This window comes from Taeniopygia guttata, chromosome 3, assembly GCF_048771995.1.
Source record: "Taeniopygia guttata chromosome 3, bTaeGut7.mat, whole genome shotgun sequence".
NCBI classification, from domain to species: Eukaryota; Metazoa; Chordata; class Aves; order Passeriformes; family Estrildidae; genus Taeniopygia; species Taeniopygia guttata.
In genome coordinates, this window is record NC_133027.1 from 6,190,172 (window position 1) to 6,210,272 (window position 20,101).

Below are 20,101 nucleotides of genomic sequence, written 5' to 3' on the forward strand. Positions count from 1 at the left end.
AAATTCTCAAAATCTAAATACATGCACAGGACAAACTGCATCTGCTATATGTAGGTCAAAAACCAGCAGGGAGTCAGAAAAACTTCCATTCAGAACTGTAAGAGTGATGGATTAAGACAATAAAACAATTTATTTGGGAAATACCTACTAAAAAGTACAAGATTTTTAATTTAAATTATTTGAAATTGGAATATAAAAACAGGAAGACAGATTATATTCCTAAGAAACACTTCTATACCATTTGTGCTGTGTGTTTCTCCCTCTTAGTTGTGAGGGAAACATCTGCATCACAGAGCACACAGCAGGTAGAATGGTACCGGGCAAAGAAATGCCTGAAAGGAAGATTTGTAGTTAAAGATGCAAAAGATAAAGGGATTTCCAGAAGAACACAGAAAGGAAGGACAAAATAACAGCGTTCTGTGTTACATTTCCACAGCTCCTGTTGGCAGCAGCGACTTTAAAAGAATTTGGAAGTGTCTGTGACCAAATCCCCGAAGTCAGACAGTGTGAAGCAACCCTGCACATTTATTCAGAAGAACAGGATCACCAGCATGTAAGAATTGAAAGGGTCCAGAAGTTGCTCATTTAAGCATCTAATATTATATATCCCAAATTTGGTCTCTGTTTGTTAAGGAAATATTCCTGGGAGAATCCACACAGAAGCTCTGCAAAGACAAAAAAGTGAAAGTGAGCAGTGCCAACTTGTTGATGTACATTAAAAATATTTGATATCACATAGGAGGCAGCCTCTGGGTTATGTCAGTGCTCTCAGTCTGTACATGGCCCTGTCCCAGGAACTCAAAGAAAACCATGTAAAAATAACTCTAGAAACGGGCAGAAGGCTGATTCAGATGGCCCTGTGGCTCAATGCAACACAACCTCAGCCATGTGAAATACCCATTCCCTTCTCTTCAAGACTGCTGGTATTTCAGTCTGAGTGAACTGACTTGGCTTTCAGTCAGGGATACCACAAAATCCAGCTGTTTAACAAAAAAAAAAAACCAAAAACAAAACAAAAAAAAAAGGAAAAAGAAAAAAATCACCAAAAGCTCAGAAGAAGAAATACAAAAAATAATCAGCATCCAAAAGAGTAATGAAGAATAAGAATTAATGAGACATGGGTTTCTTGACTTTATCATGGCTTTTGTAAGTCAGCCCATGGTACACATCAGTCTGATATCAAGGTCTTAACACAGGGCACATCTCTCCCTGCATTCAGGGCTGGTATCTCATTTCCTCATCATTTTCAGAAGTTCCCAGCTTGTTCTTCTATTGTAAGGCAGCCACACACTGGAAACACAGGGATGAAACCATCAGATTTCTCCCCAGTGCTGGTTCCAGTAAAATGAAATGGAACACTTTTATATTCTGCATACTGCAGTCTTATAATGTCTTTATGCTTTCTTAACTCACCACAAGACAAGGTAAAGCCAATATACGCAGATCTGAGTCCACTCTGCTGCAGTGCAAGAGTGGCTTTCATTACTCTCTTGTCAGAGATATTGTAATTTTTTTCCCATTTTACTCTCATCTTAACTTCCAGCTCATTAGCCCCTATCACATGGAAGGCTTCTCTTATCCCTCTGAGACAAACACATTACATCTACCACATCTGCAATGCCTCTGCTTCTGGATTAAGTTTCAAAGCCCAGTACAAAAGTTATGTAACATAAGCAGGGTAGAGTGTCCAGAAAATGCAATCGAATTAAAAGAAAATAACCTAAAAGTAATCACATTAAGCCAAGACAATTTTAAAAAGTACATTCACATACACTACACAGGAAACTGAGAACTCAAGCAAAATCCTCACTGGTGGAATGGTATCAGCAGATCTTGCTGCCCCGGGATTGGACCTGAGAACAAATCCATGGAGAAATCTTTGCAGTACTGCAGCAAATGTTAAAATTTCCATCAGCTGGAGAAGAATCAGGAATTCAGCTGGCACAGAAGAAAACATGTTTTCAAATGCACAGAAGTAACTGATAATTCATATCACCTTGATTCACCTATGATCTCTCACATTTGTGCTCAAATCGGTTGCAGATTCTTAATTAATGCCACAATCTTAAAGCCACCATCTCTCCCTTCTCCACCCTATATTTTCTCACATCACCTCCTCATATCCCTCATTTTCTAAGACAATATTCCTCTCCAAGCAGTATTTTTTACCCACCTCTTTTAACTATTAGCTTATTAATTGCATTTAACTCTTTCACGGTGTTAACATATATTTTGTATTAAATATTTGAGAAATTCCCTTAAATAAGTGGAAATTACAGTTGTAAATTTACTGGTTTGAATGTGATTAAACTGTAAGGTTGCTTCTGCAAACACGGTGTCATTGTGCACTACTAATGAAGGCTGACCTTCATTCAGCAGCCTTTTCCTTGGGCCAGAAAACTGATAGCAGAACTTGTGGTGGGATTAGGACCTCTGATGCTATTAAAATAAAGAACAGCTGTTGCCCTAACCACATTAGAATGGCTTTACTGCACTTTTTGATTACTATCAGCTAGAAAAACAGGATATTTGTTGACTTCAGAGTGACAGTTTGCTGGAGTGAGAAGGGCAAAACTGTGTTTGATTATTAGCAGATATTTGTTGATAAGAACTACTTAGTGGAACAAACCAAAGACGCTTCTATAAATTACATAAAAGAAGCTTTTCCCTTTGGGAGCTGTAGCTCTTGCTCATGTCAGCAGATACCAGAAGGGTTGACTTCTTCCTTTAATATGCAATGTGCCAGCATCAGTTTCAATGAGGCCCAAGGAAGTTCCTGCAGAGTTCATGGCTGTGCTTTATTTCAAGTGTGACCTGCTATCTTATCATCTTGGCTTTCATTGCTTTCTAAAAACATGCCATGACTTAGATTGCCAGACAAGAAAAAAAAAAAAAGGGGAAAAAACCCAAACTGGACTAACACTGCTCAAGAATAGCAAGTATCACCAGCTACAATAAATATTATCATCCCAGAAAACAATATATCCTATCACCCTGGAGAAGAAAGGCTCAATACTCCATACCCATCCAGTATTTTCAAGAAGGATAAGCAGAAGGAAAACTCCACCAACACCTAAACTCAGTCAGCAGAAGTCCCTGGCTGAACCCTCGTGCCAGCTAACCCTGGTGGAGTTCAGAGGAAAGCCACACCAGCCTCAGTGTTCCAGGACAGATCCAACTTCCTCAAAGATCAAAAGGCATTTGAGTACAGGAATTTAGTTCATCTTATTACAGGAGACAGACAACTGCCAAGTGGAATCTAAACCTAAATTTGCACAGTGTTTAGGAATATCTAAATCAGACCTACCCACAGTTTATCCTACAGTGGCCATTATGCTGGAGAAAGGAGTAATTAAGAGGATGATTTTTTACTGACTTACACACAAGACCTTGCAATTCCCTATGGCTCCCAGAGCCTGTTTACTCATGTAATAACAGAAGGCCCTCATTAACCTTGGCATGGATTTACTAACACCTTTGTGGAAATGTCTCATTATCCAAAAATCTTTTAGTATTAGTATTTAGTATTTTAGTAAAACTGGTAAAAAAATTATATTCCTGTTTAAAAAAAAAAAAAAAGGAAATACCCTGAATGATCCTTTCCCAAGCAAGATTTCCCACCCAGCCTGGTTTGAGATAACACATTCCCTCTAGACTGTGGAGTAGAATACAGCCACAGAAAGCCCAACACTAGAAGAATTTTTCCATAGTTGCTCTTAAGGAAAAAAGTACATTTCCAAATTTAAAAAGCAGACAGTAACTGCTGTCTTGTGTGTTCTGGAAACAACATTAATCAGGTTATTTTTGTAATTTACAAACAACTAGTATAGCTAAATGCTTTGAAGCACTACTTCAGATTTCAGCTGCAATGAATACAGGCCTACCTTTAACCCAGTTGGTCTTTTGCCAGGCACATTCTCCCATCGAAACAAGGGCATTTGTGCTACCAAGAACACTGTGCATGGATGGGAAAATAATCTCAAGTACTGTAACAGTTATTATACAAGATCCACATGACAGACAGTGGTCTTTCAGACCCAGAAATACTTGATACTAACTTTTTGGTAGGTTGAGGGGTTTTTTGTTTTAAAAAAACAAAACAACACCAGCAGCACCACAAAAACACCAAACCACATTTTCAGAGGAGGATTGAACATTGATGCAATTGAGGAATATTCAGAGCTGGGTAATTCCTGCATGCTAACAGCATCATCTCCAGAACAACCCAAGAGAAGATGGAAGGAATGCCTAATCTACACTGGCACCTCCTTACAGCTCCTCTGGAAATTCTGCAGATCACCTCAGAGGAAATTACCATCAGAGCCTAAATACATACATAAATGCAAGTTGTCTTGTTAAAAGCTACAAGAGCAGCCTTAAATCATCTCCTTATAAATATGCATTGACATTCTGAATATGCAAAACACACCAATCAAAATTAACTCATTTTATGCCTCTGAACCATAATGAATACTCAACAGATCCCAAATGTCAATGAAGGTGAACTTCCCTACTTCACCTTCTCCAGTAAAACCTCACCTCCTTATGGTTACTGTGGCTTGAGTCCTAAGGAGTTCCAGAGATGTTTTGTGGATCTTACTGCCAGTCATGTTTAGAGAGTTCACAAGCTACAGTACCTCCACCTTCATGAAGTTACTGCTTTTCTAATCCGAGCCCCTCAACAGAACTCACACCTGACTTGTGAGCAAAGCACAGGAACAACAGCTACAGGGAGCAACTGTGACACCACATCCCATTCCATGTGCCAGCACAGAACTGGATAACAAGGTCCAGCAGCTACACTGTGGGGTAAAAGGGAGGTTTATGAAAGACAAATACAGAATCGTAGAATAGTTTGGGTTGGAAGGGATGTAAAAAGATGATCTAGCTCCAATCCCTGCCATGGGCAGGGACACCTTCCACCAGACCAGGCTGCTCCAAGCTCCAACTAAGTTGGCCTTGAACACTTCCAGGGATGGGGCATTCACATCTCTCGGCAACCTGTCCCAGGGCCTCATCACTCTCACAGTAAAGAATTTCTTCTAAATATCTAATGTCAACCTACCCTCCCTTTGGTTTAAGGCCATTTTAAGGCCTAATATCAACAGCTCCTTTCAGTTGTAGAGATAACTTGCATAATGAGGCTGAAAAAAATCAGGCTTACCGCTCCAGCAGTCTGATGGAATATCAGATGCAGAGCATGGAAGACCACAGGTGTTTTCAGACAAAACACTGCATTGCTCAGCGATAGTTCATAGGAAAAGTATTTGAAATTAGTTACAGAAAAAAAAAATGCAATAGCAAATGAACTTCAGAGTGCACATTTCTTAAAGCAAGAACAGCCTCCTAAAGCTTTATTTTAGTGCTTCCAAAAGTGCATACAAAAAAAGCAGTGCTTGGCTGTCTGCAAACAAGCACCCAGGGAAAAGTGCAAAATAGCATTCCCAGGGGGCAGCTGTGATTCATGAAGGACACTTCTCCTACAGTCACTCTTTGCAAGCTCTCTGTATTTTCATTTTATTAGATGCACAGACAGAGCATAGCAAAGAAACACTTCCATTTGCATAGAATGCCAGGGACTAACACTCGTCCCATTTATAAAGCAGGACAGAGAAAAGTAGGTAGATTCCATAGCATGAGGCACAGTCTGCTTCAAGAGGCAGCTTCTGATAATGTTATCGTATCAACCACCACCAACCTTAAAAGGTAGAAAAACTGAAAGTAAAGAAAGCAACAGCAAGTGTACTAGGAAGGCAAAGTGAAGCCTGCATTCCTTTCCAGCCTTGGAGCCTGACTTCATCTTTGCTAGGGTGACCTTCCACTGGGTCCAGGCTTGAATACTAATATTAGACTAAAAAGAAGTGTGCCACCCTCTAAATATAATGATGACTCAACACCTAGAGGCTTCAGTGATGTAATATGAACAAAGAGATTCTGACTTCACAATCTAGATGCTTAAAACTCAAGTCAAAAGGAACAGATCTTCCTTCCCCTGCAGACACAAGGTCTGCCTAGAGCCTCCCAGAGCATCATCTTGAATTAGCCAGTAGGAAAAGGGAACTCAAGAAACATTTCACACATGGCAGCAGACACACTGGCTCCACTTTGTTTAAAAGGAGCACAGAACAGACACATTTCCATTATCTGCTTCAATCAAAGAATCAGCAGAAAGTTTCAGTTCCAGAATTAACATATAAACGTTAAAGACAGCATACCAGTGAGCAGTCCAGTGTCTTTCACTGAACCTTAAAAATAAAAATAGCAGCATGAAAATGGGCTTTATTGAGAAATCTGAATGCAACTACAAAGGGAAAAAAGGCTTTACAAGTAAGGCTTCAAAGAGCTTTTAAAGCATCACCCTTGGACAAATATTTCAGCACCCACTTGAGGGAGCCTTAAATATTGTTAAGGATCCAAGTTCAATAATAAATCTTAAAAAAAAAAAGTCAGAGGAAGTCTAACAGAGGCTTCTGAAGTAAGAGCAAGCAATCATCCAATATATGTCAATAATGTTGTAATGTGAAAGAATCCCTCATGAAAATAGGAATTGTTTTCATAGTAAAGTCCTTCTATTAAAATAGGATTATCTTTTCCATTGGCTTGTTAGTTTGACTTTTCTCCTTCCTGCCCCATCCCAGCTCCATCAAGTTCACAGTTCAGAAGATGCATTTTTAATCACCTTCAGTCCCCAATCTTGCATTCGTGCACTGGCCCTCTGCATCAGAAGAATTAACAATAGATGTTCACAGAATCACAGATTGGAGGAGGTTGGAAAGGACCTCTGGAGGTCATCTTTTCCAACCCACCCCTGGCTCAAGCAGGGCCAGCTCAAGTTCAGCTACCCAGGACCACATCCAGACAGCTTTAGAGTATCTCCAAGGAGAGGGAGAGATTGCACCACCTCCATGGGCACCCTGTGGTATCACTGCCACAGTAAAAAAGTGTTTCCAGATGTTCAGAGGGAACCTCCTGCATTTCAGGTCATGCCTGTGGCCTCTGCTCCTGGCACTTGACACCACTGAAAAGAGTCTGGATCAGCCCTCTTTGCACCATGTCTTTAGGTGTTCACACACACTGCTCAGATCCACCTGAGCCTTCTCCAGCTCAACAAGCACAGCTCCCTTGGCCTTTCTTCAGAGCAGACAGGCTCCCATCCATTCATCTCTGTGACCTCCCTCCAGTAAGTCTATGTCTTTCTCATGCTGGAAATTCCAGAACTGGAAGCATTTGATCAGTATTTTCTCATGCAAAAATAATAATAGTGTCTCCTATTGGTTTAGATTACATTGGCAAGAAAAAGCACTTGGTAGACTTTGGCAATCACTGCCTAGGCAGCTTCACCATAACTGAAATGCTCAGAAAGTGATGAAACATTCTTTATCTGAAATAAAACTATCAAGTTTAATCGGTGCACCTTCCAATTTGAGCCAAAAGAATGGAAAAAAAAGGAGCGTGCAGCTTCTAAAATGCTTGAGGAAACACATCCTTCTCTCATGAAAACATATTCTAATAATGAATACTCTTAGCTTTGTGTAAGTATCTCCTGAGGCACTACAGCATCTGAAGAAACCATCCTAAGACACAAAGATGCTTTACTTTGCCAGTGTGTTTAACCGGTCCCAGCCCGAAGGAAGTTCAAGTCACAGAACAGAAAGGTTGGTTTTACAAAACAGTGACACACACATAACAAAAGCACAACAAAATAGTTACCAGCCAGAGTTTAAGGGCTATGGGTAGCAATTAATTGCTGAAGCACTAGAATACCCACCCTCAGGAGTTATCAGTCAGGGCCATTGGCTCACCAACACACTTGCTTTGTCAGGAAAGCTAAAAGGAGCAGCACCCCCCCCCCCATTCAGTCACTCTACCAGCCAAAAATAAGTCTCAATTTTGCCATATCTTACTCACACATAAATAGTCCCATCAATGTAACAAAGCCCGGGGTTAAGGCGTAATCTTATTTTTAGCTTTTTTACAGTAAGACTTCCATGACCCAACCAAGTCAGTGCTGTACACTCCAAAACACCAAATTAATCTGCCCCTACCATTAACAGCTTTATGCCAAAACAAATGATCAGAACACAGGACAGTGACAGGGGCACAACTGAATGCAATCCCAGCTTAGCGACAGATTATCCTGTTGGATAATCTTTGCCACACCTTTGCTGAATTTTAGGAACTAAAAAGCTCTGTATTTCGAGCACACAGTAAAGAAGGTACAATTTCATTTTGCATAGGAATGTGCAGGCTGTCCATGATGGGAGTGGAGATAAGCAAAGCCACCTCCCCTCAGCTATAGCAAGCTGCTATCCTTCTGATGTTTTAGGAAGCTGCTGAAACATTCTGCACAAATCCCTACATGTCCATAGTATTGACTCAGTTATCTGGGGTGTTCTCCTGGCCCAAGTACACATTTCTTCCAAGGAACACAGGCTGGAAGGTAGGAAAATATTTTTTGACCAGATGCTCTGTTACTGAAGCAAGTAGGTAGCATTAATCTATATTCCCTTTTCTTCAGTGTTTCAAGGCAGTCAGTTCCAAGCAGCTTCCTTGAAGCTTGATGGCAAAATCATCTCCAGATCCCAGAGTCCACAACTCCTCAGGCTCAGGATAGTGAGACCTCAGGAGAAAACCCAAGCCTGTGTCTTTCCCTGCAAAGGACTCAGCCTTCAGCTGCCAGAGTTTCTCACCTCCAGAAAATGAACATCCAAACTCAGGCTCCCTGCAGGTGCCATCATTGCTTTTGACAGGAGACGGAATCCCTTCTAAGAGGGATTGTAGATATGCAGCACAGGTGAAAGGGTATTTCTGACACAGGACTCAGAACAAACCAGATCAGCTTATCCCCAGCACAGGTGTACGTGCTGCCAGCAGCTGCTGCAAGTCCACATTCCAGCACAGTCTGGAATTTACCCTGTATCTGATACAAAGGAGTTAAATGCCTTCAAATTAAAACCTGTCTTTAGCAAGTGTATTGCTTAGGTATTAGTGTGCTAGAAGTTTGAACTTGACATTTCAGTCCCTTGGACATCTCAGATAATGTAATATAGTAAAAAAGGGTGACCCTGACAGGGAAGAAATGACGATGTCTGGCTCCCAGTCAGAAGGCTGAAGGATCTGCTTTATTAAAACTATACTACATTACATTAATACACTATTTAAAGAGAGACTATCCTATTCTTCATATTTCTTACTTACCTATCAACTAACGACTCTGCTGAGAGTCCGAGCCACAGCTGGATCCAATTGGTCATTGAACCCAAACAACCTTCACCAGAATCCAATCAAGGAAACACTTCAGGTAAACAATCTCCATACCACATTCCATATGGGGAAAACAAAGGAGCACAGACAAAGATTGTTTTCTCTTCTCTCTGTGCTTTTCCTGAGAGACAGAATTATGTCTCCCTGTCCAGAGAATGTGAATGCCACAATGTAACTTTAGAACTAACACAGCAACTTCTTTACTTTAATGCTGTTCCATGGTAAAGCCACTCAGAATTTTCCACACCAAATCAAACCAGCCATTTACAATGAGGGGCTTCTCTGCTTCTTGTACTAGCTAACTTATAACTTCCAATCATACCTTCACTTTACTCCTAAAAGTGCAGGTCAAGAGTAAAAGTCAAAAATACATTACAAAAAGCTTTACTTTCTGTAGAATGAAAACCACAATTAAACAATTTTAGATACAACCATTACTATAGTACATACTTTTTAGAAGTTTATTGTACCATTACATATACTTTGGATCAATACATAATTGAAGATATGATTGTTATCACCATTTATTAATAGTAATCATGTGAGATTTTAAAATTTAGCTCAGCAACTTGACAATATTTTTATTTTGAATTCATGTGTGCTCTTATCTTGCAGCAACAGTTATTAATAGAAAGGATTATGGGTAGTAATCAACTGGGAACACAAGAACATGTTCTACAGGAATAATAAAAACTATAATCAACTCCCCAGGTTCTTGGATTTAATGTAAAATCTGAAGGTAATCCTATCTCCTTAAACAGAGACTTAGAGGAGTAACCACTTACCTGCAAACAGAGCTTCAACTCACAGCATGCACAGGGCTCTTACAGACCCGCACGTGGCACAAAACATCCACCTCCACAACCCAGCTGCTATTCTTAAGCCATATCCTTAAGTCCTGCAAGTCTTTGGGGATTGCTATCCCACATACTTACATAATCACCCATTCCATTTTCTAACTAAGCCATCAGCTAAATACCAGAATGCAGCTCTCAAAAGGGAAAGCTCAGGAGCAAGTGGGGATAGAATCTCTGCAGGGTAAAGAAAGAGTCTCTACTTCCAGGTGGGCTTCTGCTTTCTTCCTTTAAAACTGGACTTTCAGACACCTTCAACTTTAGACAAGTTCATTACCAGATGGTGAGAAAATTCTGGAAAATGGCAGACTGTAAATGCAAGATGCTTATTAGCAAAAGGCCTGTTCAATAAAATAGGGAACTGTTTTTCAAAATTGCAATTTAGAGTGTAGAATTTGTAATATATAAATGCCCACTTTAAAGCTCATATTGCAGCACTAACCTATATTACTCAAACATACACAAGACATTATTACAGAAGACAAAAATGCCTAAAGAACTAAACCCAAATAATTCCACTTATACAGCCTCACCAGACATCACTTTCAGTACCTTTAATGGGAGCCTGTATCCTTAGAAGTCTTGTTTTATTCCTCTTTTATCTGGCAATCCTCCCACTAAAAAGTCTTTGTCCATTCTGGCCAGCTCTGGTCCCAGTGATTTTGTAGTTTTATCTGGATACCTCAGACAGTTTCAGGCAAAACCCACTGTACCACTGCCAGCTTGTTTGTGAATTGAAAATTCTGAACAGAACGCTCAAGTAGCTTGAGATGTGCCTATAACAATTAGCTCAGACTCATTTCATCAGACAATAAAGCCCCAAGCTATCAGTTTTATATTCTTGAAGTCTCAGTCAGAAATAATACTAGACTAAGAAACAGAAACTGAATGCTTCCTGCAAGAGTTGCTTTTTTGTTGTTATTATTATCTTTAGACCATGTTGTTCTCAACATTGTTTTAGATTAATTGCAGAGTTCAAAATATTGTCATGAAGTTTCTCATGTGTTTTTATCTAGAAAATCTGTAGTGCATGAGAGTGAGAACACAGTATTACAGACAACTTAAAACACATCAGACCATATCTCTCTTCTCTATATGAAAAGAGTTTCGAGTGAGGCAGGTGGTGGTGGTCTCTTATCCAAATCAGCAATCAGTAAACAAAAGGAAAAGGTCTCAAGGCATGCCAAGGGAGGTTTACCTTGGATATTAGGAAAAAAGTATCCACGAAAAGGGCTGTCTAGCATTGGAACAGGCTGCCCAGAGAAGGGGTTGAGTCACAGCCCTGGAGGGGTTTAAAAGATGTGTACATGTGGCACTTGGGGACACAGTTTAGTGGTGGGCTTGGCAGTGCTGGGCTAATGGTTGGACTCAATCTTAAAGGTCCTTGCCAACCTAAGGATTCTCTAATTCTATGAGAAAATATAGAAAGGCAGCCTCTCATCTCAGTGATCTGTGATCAGCAAGCAGGAGCAGCCATCACATGTTTAACTTTGCTATTCCCACCATCCCTGCAGCCAAGGCTGCCATGAAGACACAAACCTCCATTTCAGTACTCTGCAAATCTCAACAAAAAAAACCCATTTTTTGTTGACCTCAGCTGACAAAAAGGCTTTTAAGCTCTTGAAATAAACGTCAAAGCACAATGCTGCTGTCACCTTAGAAAGAAGTCATATTTGTGATCAAGTTTCTTTGCCTGAAACAGATGAAACAGTTTCACTGACAACAATAAACAGATATAAAACATAGGTTTCTCTTACAGGGAAAATTTGGAAACAGACACTGTACCTTACTGTCCTCATCCTCAAACACAGACTGGTGAACATTACAAGCGAAGAGAGAATTTGGGAGATCGTTGAAATCAATTATTTCATGGAAATCTTCCTCTGCAAAACATCTCTTTAAGCCGTTGTCTCCATTGATAGAGTAGAGTAGGAAGTGTCCTCCATCCTCTGGGATGCAGCCATACTGGCCAAGGCCCCGCATTCCAAAGAAGTAAGAATCTCCCCTCATCCCTGGCAGCACAGAGAAGATAACATCACTCAGTTATTACAACAATTTTAAACATTCCACATCCACAAGGTAACCCAGAGATTCTGAAGTCTGGGGGCTCCATTTGTAGAAAGTGAATTTCACACTATTTCAAGGCAACAATGGCCTCTGACAAAGGGCACTAAGACCAGTCTCACTAAGGTTCAAACAGGGACTTTAACTGCATTTATTAGCACAGAAAAGGCCTAAACATACCAGTACAAGCCTCTGAACACAAGCAGAAGAGACATTACTTAAAGGCCCCTTGCCCTATGAGAAAATATTATGCTGTATTTGGGTTTAAGAGAACCATGTTTGTTAATGGGAAGGTCGCTGGTGCTTTTGAGTCTGCAGCCAGCTCAGGAAGCATAACGCTTAGGGCAAGAAGTTTGAAAATAACTTTGAAATTTAAACCAGGCTTCAAGAAATAAAAACCAAAACTAAAGACCCTTATGGAAAGGAGCATGAACACAGCACCATCAAAAGCCAGTACAACCAAGACTGCTACAATCTCTGCTGTACAGAACACAGCCAATTTTTACTACAGTTTAAGTACAGAACTTAGACTGGTTTTCAAAGCTCATTAGCAATTTCTTTGCATCTTAATCACACTAGAAAGCAAATAAAGTTGAGAAAAGAGTGGACTCAATGACTTTCAGCACTTTTAGGAAAGTCCTGCTGATTTTGGAGCCTTTATCCCAAATGCATCAGTATAGAAAGGTAATTTTAAGGCATTCAAAATGATGGGCACACATAATGAACCCATACACTAAATGGTATCACTACTGTTGTTATGAGAGAAAGCTGCGTGCCAGCCAAGGGGAGTAAGACAAGGTCCAATTAATGATCAGAGAGTTAATTAATATTAAATCAGGTATTTAGAAGTCCTTAATAGACATCAACCTACTGCATCTACAGAGCCCCAGTAAGTTAAGTAGAAGTTTACTGGATAATAATCTATTCCCTTTTATTTGTTTCTTTCAATAACAATATGCAATCATGCTTTTCCTTCTAGCACAAGCATTTAGAGTTACATAAACTCAGCGTGCTCATCTGTTCTGCTCTGCCCTTGCTCTCTTGCATACTTGCTATTCTCTATAAATAGCTGTAAATATTAGCTCAAACACACTATATAGAACTGCTGTCCAAAATTAAACCATATGGGTTTATTACACTTAATCTCAGTAAAGCTAAATTATGGAGCTAATTTGCCATGGCTGTGCCTTTCATATAACCTCTGCTCTGAAATGAGATTTGGATGATGACAGAGCACATCATTCCATAACGTTATGGAAATATCAGTAATTGTTATTGCTGGAATCTCAGGGCTAATGACAGAAGTTCTCAAGTACACAAGCTGAAGCCATGCTCAAAAGTACTGTGTTAACCCGAGGATGGGTTTTCAGGCTATCAAATACATACTTTCCTTTCAGCAGCTTAGCCCAATACTATACAACCACCTCCAACTAATTTAGGTTTAGAAATTAAATCCTAATTGGAAAGAAGAAGCCTAAACAAATGGCAGAAGAGATGGCTACAAGTTCAGCAGTATACATCAGTGTAAGAGAGCTCACCATCACAGCAACATTGTCTCTGGTATTTGAACCAATTCACTTAAGCTTTGTGTTACTGCACATTTCATGGTAAACACATCCAGGGAAATACTGCAAAGAAATCCTCATAGCAGCCAGAAACTTCACGTCAGAATGCAGTGTTTTCCCTAGCAAAAAGCTTTAATAAATCATCTCCTCCAAAAACAATCATCTCTAAGCATGTTTGTCATTGTGTCTAGCCTGTGTCATTAGGTTTATGGAAATGAACCTCAAGCCCAGTGTGTTACAAAACACAATTTACATGGCAGAGCAGATTTGTGCGAGGGAAGAATTTCATTCACAACAGACAAACAATTTGCAGCCAGGGAAGACACTGACCAACTTAAGAGTTACACTGAACATGCTAAAGTTGTAGGAATCTGGATTATGAATGTTAAAGCTAACAAGTTTCATACCTCCTTTCCCAAGGCATAACAAAGCTAATTGTGCAGAGAAGCAAAGAATCTCAATTTATTAACAGAAGTCAGAAAAGTCTATAGGCTTCCTCACTAAACAGTTGCCTATTTTTCTCTCCTGGAGAGCCATATTATAATAAAGTACTACATAGGAAAGCTTTTAAATTAGGAATTCAGCAAAACCACTATGACAAACAACAAAACAGAACAGGATTTTAAGTTACAACCATGAAGCTCAGGTTTTTAACCAATAACAAAATGAACATACGCTGCAGCAGCCAGGAAGAGAAAATAATAAATATTTACATCGTGTGGCAGTAGTCTTGCTCTGCTAGAGCTCTTGGATAGGAAAAGCTTGATTTTTTTTTTCCAGCCAATTATTGAGACATTTTTACCCAGTGGGACTTGGGTATTGGCCAAGTCTTTTTAAGAAAGTCCCTGTCTCACAGGCTCTTGGCCAGCTCTTCTCCCAGACTTGCAGGTGTCTGTGCCTGCACACGCATCTTCTACTCTTAAGATACACCGAGTTCTGATTAGTGTTCCCTCCACTAGCAAGTTAACTTACACCTGATTCTTAAATCCTCTGCCTAGTTTATGATGGGATGGTTAAGAATACCTGTATGCAGTAACTGTTGTTTCACAGATTCTCCTTTGCCATGCACTGCACCATAGAAAGCACAGCGCCACAGTTAAAACAGAAACCTAAGAAAATACATACATGTTCCCCAAGAGAAATAAACTGCCTATGAGCCTGAGCTCAATGATAATCACAGGGAACAAGCATACTTGAATCAACATTTGTTAGCAGATTTCAATCAGAAGTTATCCTCAGACATAAGATGGAAATCTGACATTCTTCCATATGAATAATGTTACACATTAAAAAATTTACATATATAATACATATATGTAAAAAATCATAACTTCATATCCTCTATAACCTTAGGGCTCAGGTATCATGTTGTTGGTAGTGTTTTGTGGCTTCTTTGAAACTACTTAGCCACTTCAGGCAGTCCTCTGACAAAAAAACATTCTCTTTCCAATTATTCAACTAATTAGGAACAAAAGAATTTACGTTTCCAATCCCTTAAAACAATTAACTCTAAGTCATGTATCATCCATGAACTGGATTTCCATATGAAATAAGCCCAATTAAAAGTAATCTTTTATGTTATGATAATACAATCACACTGGATCACATTCCCATTTATGTTAAAGCTCCTTTCCACAGCTTCTGAAAAAAATAGTTAACTTCTTCCCCTTAGGATCCTTTTTATATAAAAAAAGAACAAAAAACCCCTACATAACAATAAACTGTACTTACTTTCCTTCTAAAATGCAATGAGTTGAGATCAAGTTATGCATTTGCTTCTCCCTTCCCAAATCATATTTTACAAATACTTGAGATCAGAAGTTGCCGTACAGAATTTTTAAAAAGTGGCAATGCCATTAAAAAAAAAAATATATACACTAATATAGGCACTATCCAGAACTAATATTGATGCTAAATTACCCAAAATCTTACCTGGGATCGTGACAGCAAACTCTGTCAGGATTGTTCCCCTGAAAGATCTGAGACGCTGAGGCAGATTCAAACCTGACACAAACAACTTCACATAACCCCCAGATAAAGGTGAGCACTCGCCACACCCATTTATTCCCTTTATTGAAAGCACACCTGAATGTTATCTGGGTTATTTCTGAATTTGATGTAAGGTTTGGACCCTCAACGTTAATACATCCCACAGAATGAGAAAAACTCAAGAGTGCTGCACTTTTAACCCTTGGAGAACCACAGCAGCCACTTCCCTCCCAGACCCGAGACATCACTTCACTCTGATGTGGGTTACTTTAAATTTCTCCTCCCATGGTCCAGGTGTGCAAAGGTTTCCAATTTGGGATGGCTCCAAACACAAGGCAAACACCCTTCCCACTGGCACAGATCAGGTCATGTCAGTGTTCAGCACTGGAGACGCTGTGACCAAAATCTCTGCAGAGATTCCAAGTGGGAGCTCTGTGTTCATTCTGTTACCTCACTATTTTTAGACACAGTACACCTCTAATTAAAATTAACAGAGGCCAGCAGAATATTATATTCACTGGAAAACAGCAGTAGCACACTGAAGTTTCTCTTTGAAAAATTACACTTATTTAGTATAAAACTAAAGGGTAAAGATGTACATCTTCTCATGAAGTCAGATCCTGCAGAGCCAAAACCTTGTATTGAATGAAGACAATTTGAGGACATGAAGTGTCTGAATGGACCAATGCCTTCTATATCACTGAGCATTTACAGATTTATCCACTGTCTTTATGGAAACTAATAAGGCATTTCCTTGGTGAACATTTCCCTATCTTTAGAGTTTTTAAAAAGAATCCCTGAGGGACATCAAGAAACAGGCACATATCTCTTGAAATCAGAGGAAACTTAACTTTTTTTTATTAAACACTGCTTGCCATGACAAACAACATGACTAAAAATAGAATAAAGCAAACAAAATGTTACAAATAGAAGCTTTAAATATAATCACTATAAACTAGAAGTGTTATTGAGTCCTGAGTGCAAACCTGGAAACCATAATCTGCAGGAATTAAGAAAATTTGGAGAAAAAAACAAAGCAAGAAAAGTTGCAGTTGCTTTTGTAGAAGGGTCCAGGAGAAGTGTAGGGATTTCATCTTGGCTCCTACTGAAAAAAACCAGCCCCAATAAAGCAATTTTTACCATAATTCAAAGGCAGGGGAGAGGCAAGAGGAGAGAAATCAAACCCAGTGAATAAGATTTTACTGAAAGAATAATTTTTTACTTAAAATATTCACTGACTTTACAGTAGCAGAGCCATCAATTTCAGTGGTGTCAGCCTAGGGCTGCATCTCCTGCTGAATCCAACTGGCTCCACATTGAAGGCTCTGTCAGAAAGCACAAATGTATCAGGGAAGGTCACAGAATAACTTACTGGAAGTTCATTCCACTCTGCACAATGAACACTGGAGATGAGCATTATTTTTAATGGTGCTAATTCTTCACTCTGGAAAGCTCCTATGGACTTAAATAGAGGCTTTTTACTTAATTAGAAAGAGCAGAACTGGACCACACATGACAGGATTAATGAACCTTTGCAGCCTTCAAAAGCAATAAGGGCTATAGTGACCCCCCCTCCCACACCCTGACCTCCCACCTGGGCAAATTCCCTTACAGGAATCAAAATTACCAGCACAGGAAAATCCACTCACATTTGAGCTCCAGTTGGGTTAGCACCGCACAAAAATAGTGCCAATCTCCACTTTTCCTCTTACAAAAGTGGCAGATACGAGGAAGAGGATTTTATTTTTTTTTTTTCCTAAATGCTAACTGGTGCAAATCCCAAATGTTCTAATCCTTTCCATTGACATTCTAGCCGCATTAAATTTAGCTGAGACTTGGGAACTATTTTTGGAAGCTTTTAACATCCAAAGGGACTATTCAGTTTTATTCCTCTAAAGCAGGACTGGTCAGCTCAAGCAGTCCAGGACATGCACATCACACCGAAGGTTCAGCTGTGCCTCCCACACCAGGGATGCATCCTGAGACTACAGAGAGACTCGTCTGGCATTGCCTTGCTGAGCATTGGAGCAAACAATCCAGGAGGCACTGGTGAGCCCTACCAAGCCAAAATTCCAGTGCCACTGCACCACAGGAAGGTGATGCTTTGGAGCAGCCAATGCCAGGTGTGAAGATTTCCTGTACCGTTCTTAAAGTCAAGAAGCTGAGCTTCAATCAGTTGGGCACTACAGTAACCATGGCAACATTAAGGTATTCAAAGAACAAAAAAGAAAAACCAAAAAGCCTCCTCAAACACAAAGAAACCAGAACAAGCCTCCTGATCACCTTCACTTGGCCTCTATGCTAATCTATTTAAAGCAAGCCAGTTTCATAAGGGGCACACAGCATTAGAGTGTCACCGGCCTTCAGCCAGAGCTGTCACCTCACACAGGGGTCAGTGGAACACTCGTTCAGCAGCCCTCCAGCTTGTAACCTGAAATTCAGAACTGAGCCCCGTGTCTCACTCACAACTACCTGCAACGGGAGCCATTCACAGGGCTTAACTCCTAGCAGACACTCGGGGCACAATAGGGACTCGGAATAACATTTCAGAGTTTCCTCCTCTAAAAGGATTTCCTGCTAGCACAATCAAGTAATTTATAAATTAATTAATGACACACATTTTCTACTCAATGACAAACCGAGCTACAGAATCTGAACACAAGCTACAATACTTGGAAGGGGACAAACAAACTGAATCACACACCTGACAACTTCTCGGAAGTTTAAGGACATATCCTGCTGTTAAAGGTACCAAAGACTAGTTAACAGAGATGATCATCTAAAGAAAATCTTCTGTCCTTGTTTACTGTTAGCAGTTTTCTGTAATGCTTTATATTCCCAGAGTATTCAGACTTCCATCTGTACAATGGTGATGGGTAACTCTATAATTTAGCTTCACTACAAGATAAATGCAGCAGTTTCTTTACACTAATAATGTATTTTCACAGAATAGGAGTTTTCCTTTTCATCAGGGCAGCCACTCTAAGTAGCTAAAAGACCAAACCATTTCCAAGGGCAAAATTTGAAAGCCAAAGACAGAAGTTGGTGTAAAGTATAACCCTTGATTAAACTACAATTCTCATTTATATGATTTCTTTCAGCTGTACAAACTTATCATACATTTGCTTTTAGGAATCTTCATTAAACTCCAAACTCAAGAAATAAAGGAACACAATATTTTAAAGAGGTACAAAAGAATATAGGAGAGGTGAGGGGAAAAGAAACCAAACCAGCAAGTTTGGAGAGCTATCTATTACATAAGCATCAAATTATATTGGCTTGGGATCACTGAATCACAGAATGGTTTGGGTTGGAAGGGATATTAAAAACCATCTCGTTCCAGCCCCCTGCCATGGGCAGGAGCACCCTCCACTATCCCAGGCTGCTCCAAGCCGGCCTTGGACACTTCCAGGGACTGGGTATGCACATTTTCTCTGAGCAACCTGTGCCAGTGCCTCCCAGCCTCACAGTAAAGAACTTATTCCTTAATATCTAATCTAAACCAACCTTGCTTCATTTCAAAGCCATCCTCTTCGGCTACAGCAGTCAAGTTTAAAGCATCCCGGGAAGAGCCCCTCTCACAGGACTCCCGGCGCAGCCCTGCCCGAGCGCCCGCTCCGGGTCCGCATCGCTGCGACCCCGACCTGCTCCCACACGGCCGCAAACCTCCTTCCCACTTCCCATCCCTCCTCACGAGCTCCTCCGCATCCCATCGGGGGAGACACCGGCCCCAGCCCCGGTCCCTCCCGAAGGGCGGCCGCGCATCCCCCGCGCCCCGGGTGGATGGAGCCCCGAGGGCAGCGCGGCGCCGGGGCAGGACCGCGGGGCGGTTGCATAACCCCGGTCTGCCGGACAGCGCTGCGGCCCCGGCGGGGAAGGAGCCCCTGGGGAGGCGGCCGTGCCCTTACCTGCGGCTCGCTCGCCCTTCCCTGCCCGCCCGGAGTGCGCCTCGCTCCGCGCCCAACGCTCCCTCAGAGCGCCCCGCGCCCGCCGCGCCCGCCAAGGTGGAGGACGGGGCGGCCCAATCAGCAACGCCTCCGCCTAAACAGGCAGGAGGCGCCACCAATGAGAACGCGAGGAGCGCGTTGATCCCGCCTCCCACACTCCTGGCCACGCCCCCGGCTCCCACGGCGACCCTCCGGGACTCGGGGAGCGGCGGAGCCCGTGAGGGCGCGGGCGCGGAGAATGGAGGGGGACAGATAAGCGCGGCCAGGCGAGCCGGGCAGGGGATGTGCGGGGACAAGGGATGAGCGAGGACAAGTGGCAGGTGTGTGGGGACAGGCGAGAGGGACACAGGACAGGTGAGCGACACAGGGGAGCCGGGGGGAGCTCCTGACGCCCCAGCAGACAGGGAGCGGCAGGAAC

The 20,101-nt window shown here is 41.2% G+C and overlaps 1 protein-coding gene across 1 annotated transcript in view; it reads right to left on the bottom strand.

Moving 5' to 3' along the window:
- RCAN2 (regulator of calcineurin 2) overlaps positions 1–19,784 on the bottom strand; it is an 84,551-nt gene extending 64,767 nt beyond the window's left edge. The window contains exons 1-2 of the mRNA XM_002190166.7: positions 19,645–19,784; positions 11,904–12,130 (exon numbers count right to left, since the gene is read on the bottom strand). Coding sequence (XP_002190202.2) covers positions 11,904–12,128 — 225 coding nt within the window. The 5' untranslated portion in view covers positions 12,129–12,130; positions 19,645–19,784. The remainder of the gene's footprint in view (positions 1–11,903; positions 12,131–19,644) is intronic.
- Between the last annotated feature and the right edge of the window lie 317 nt (positions 19,785–20,101).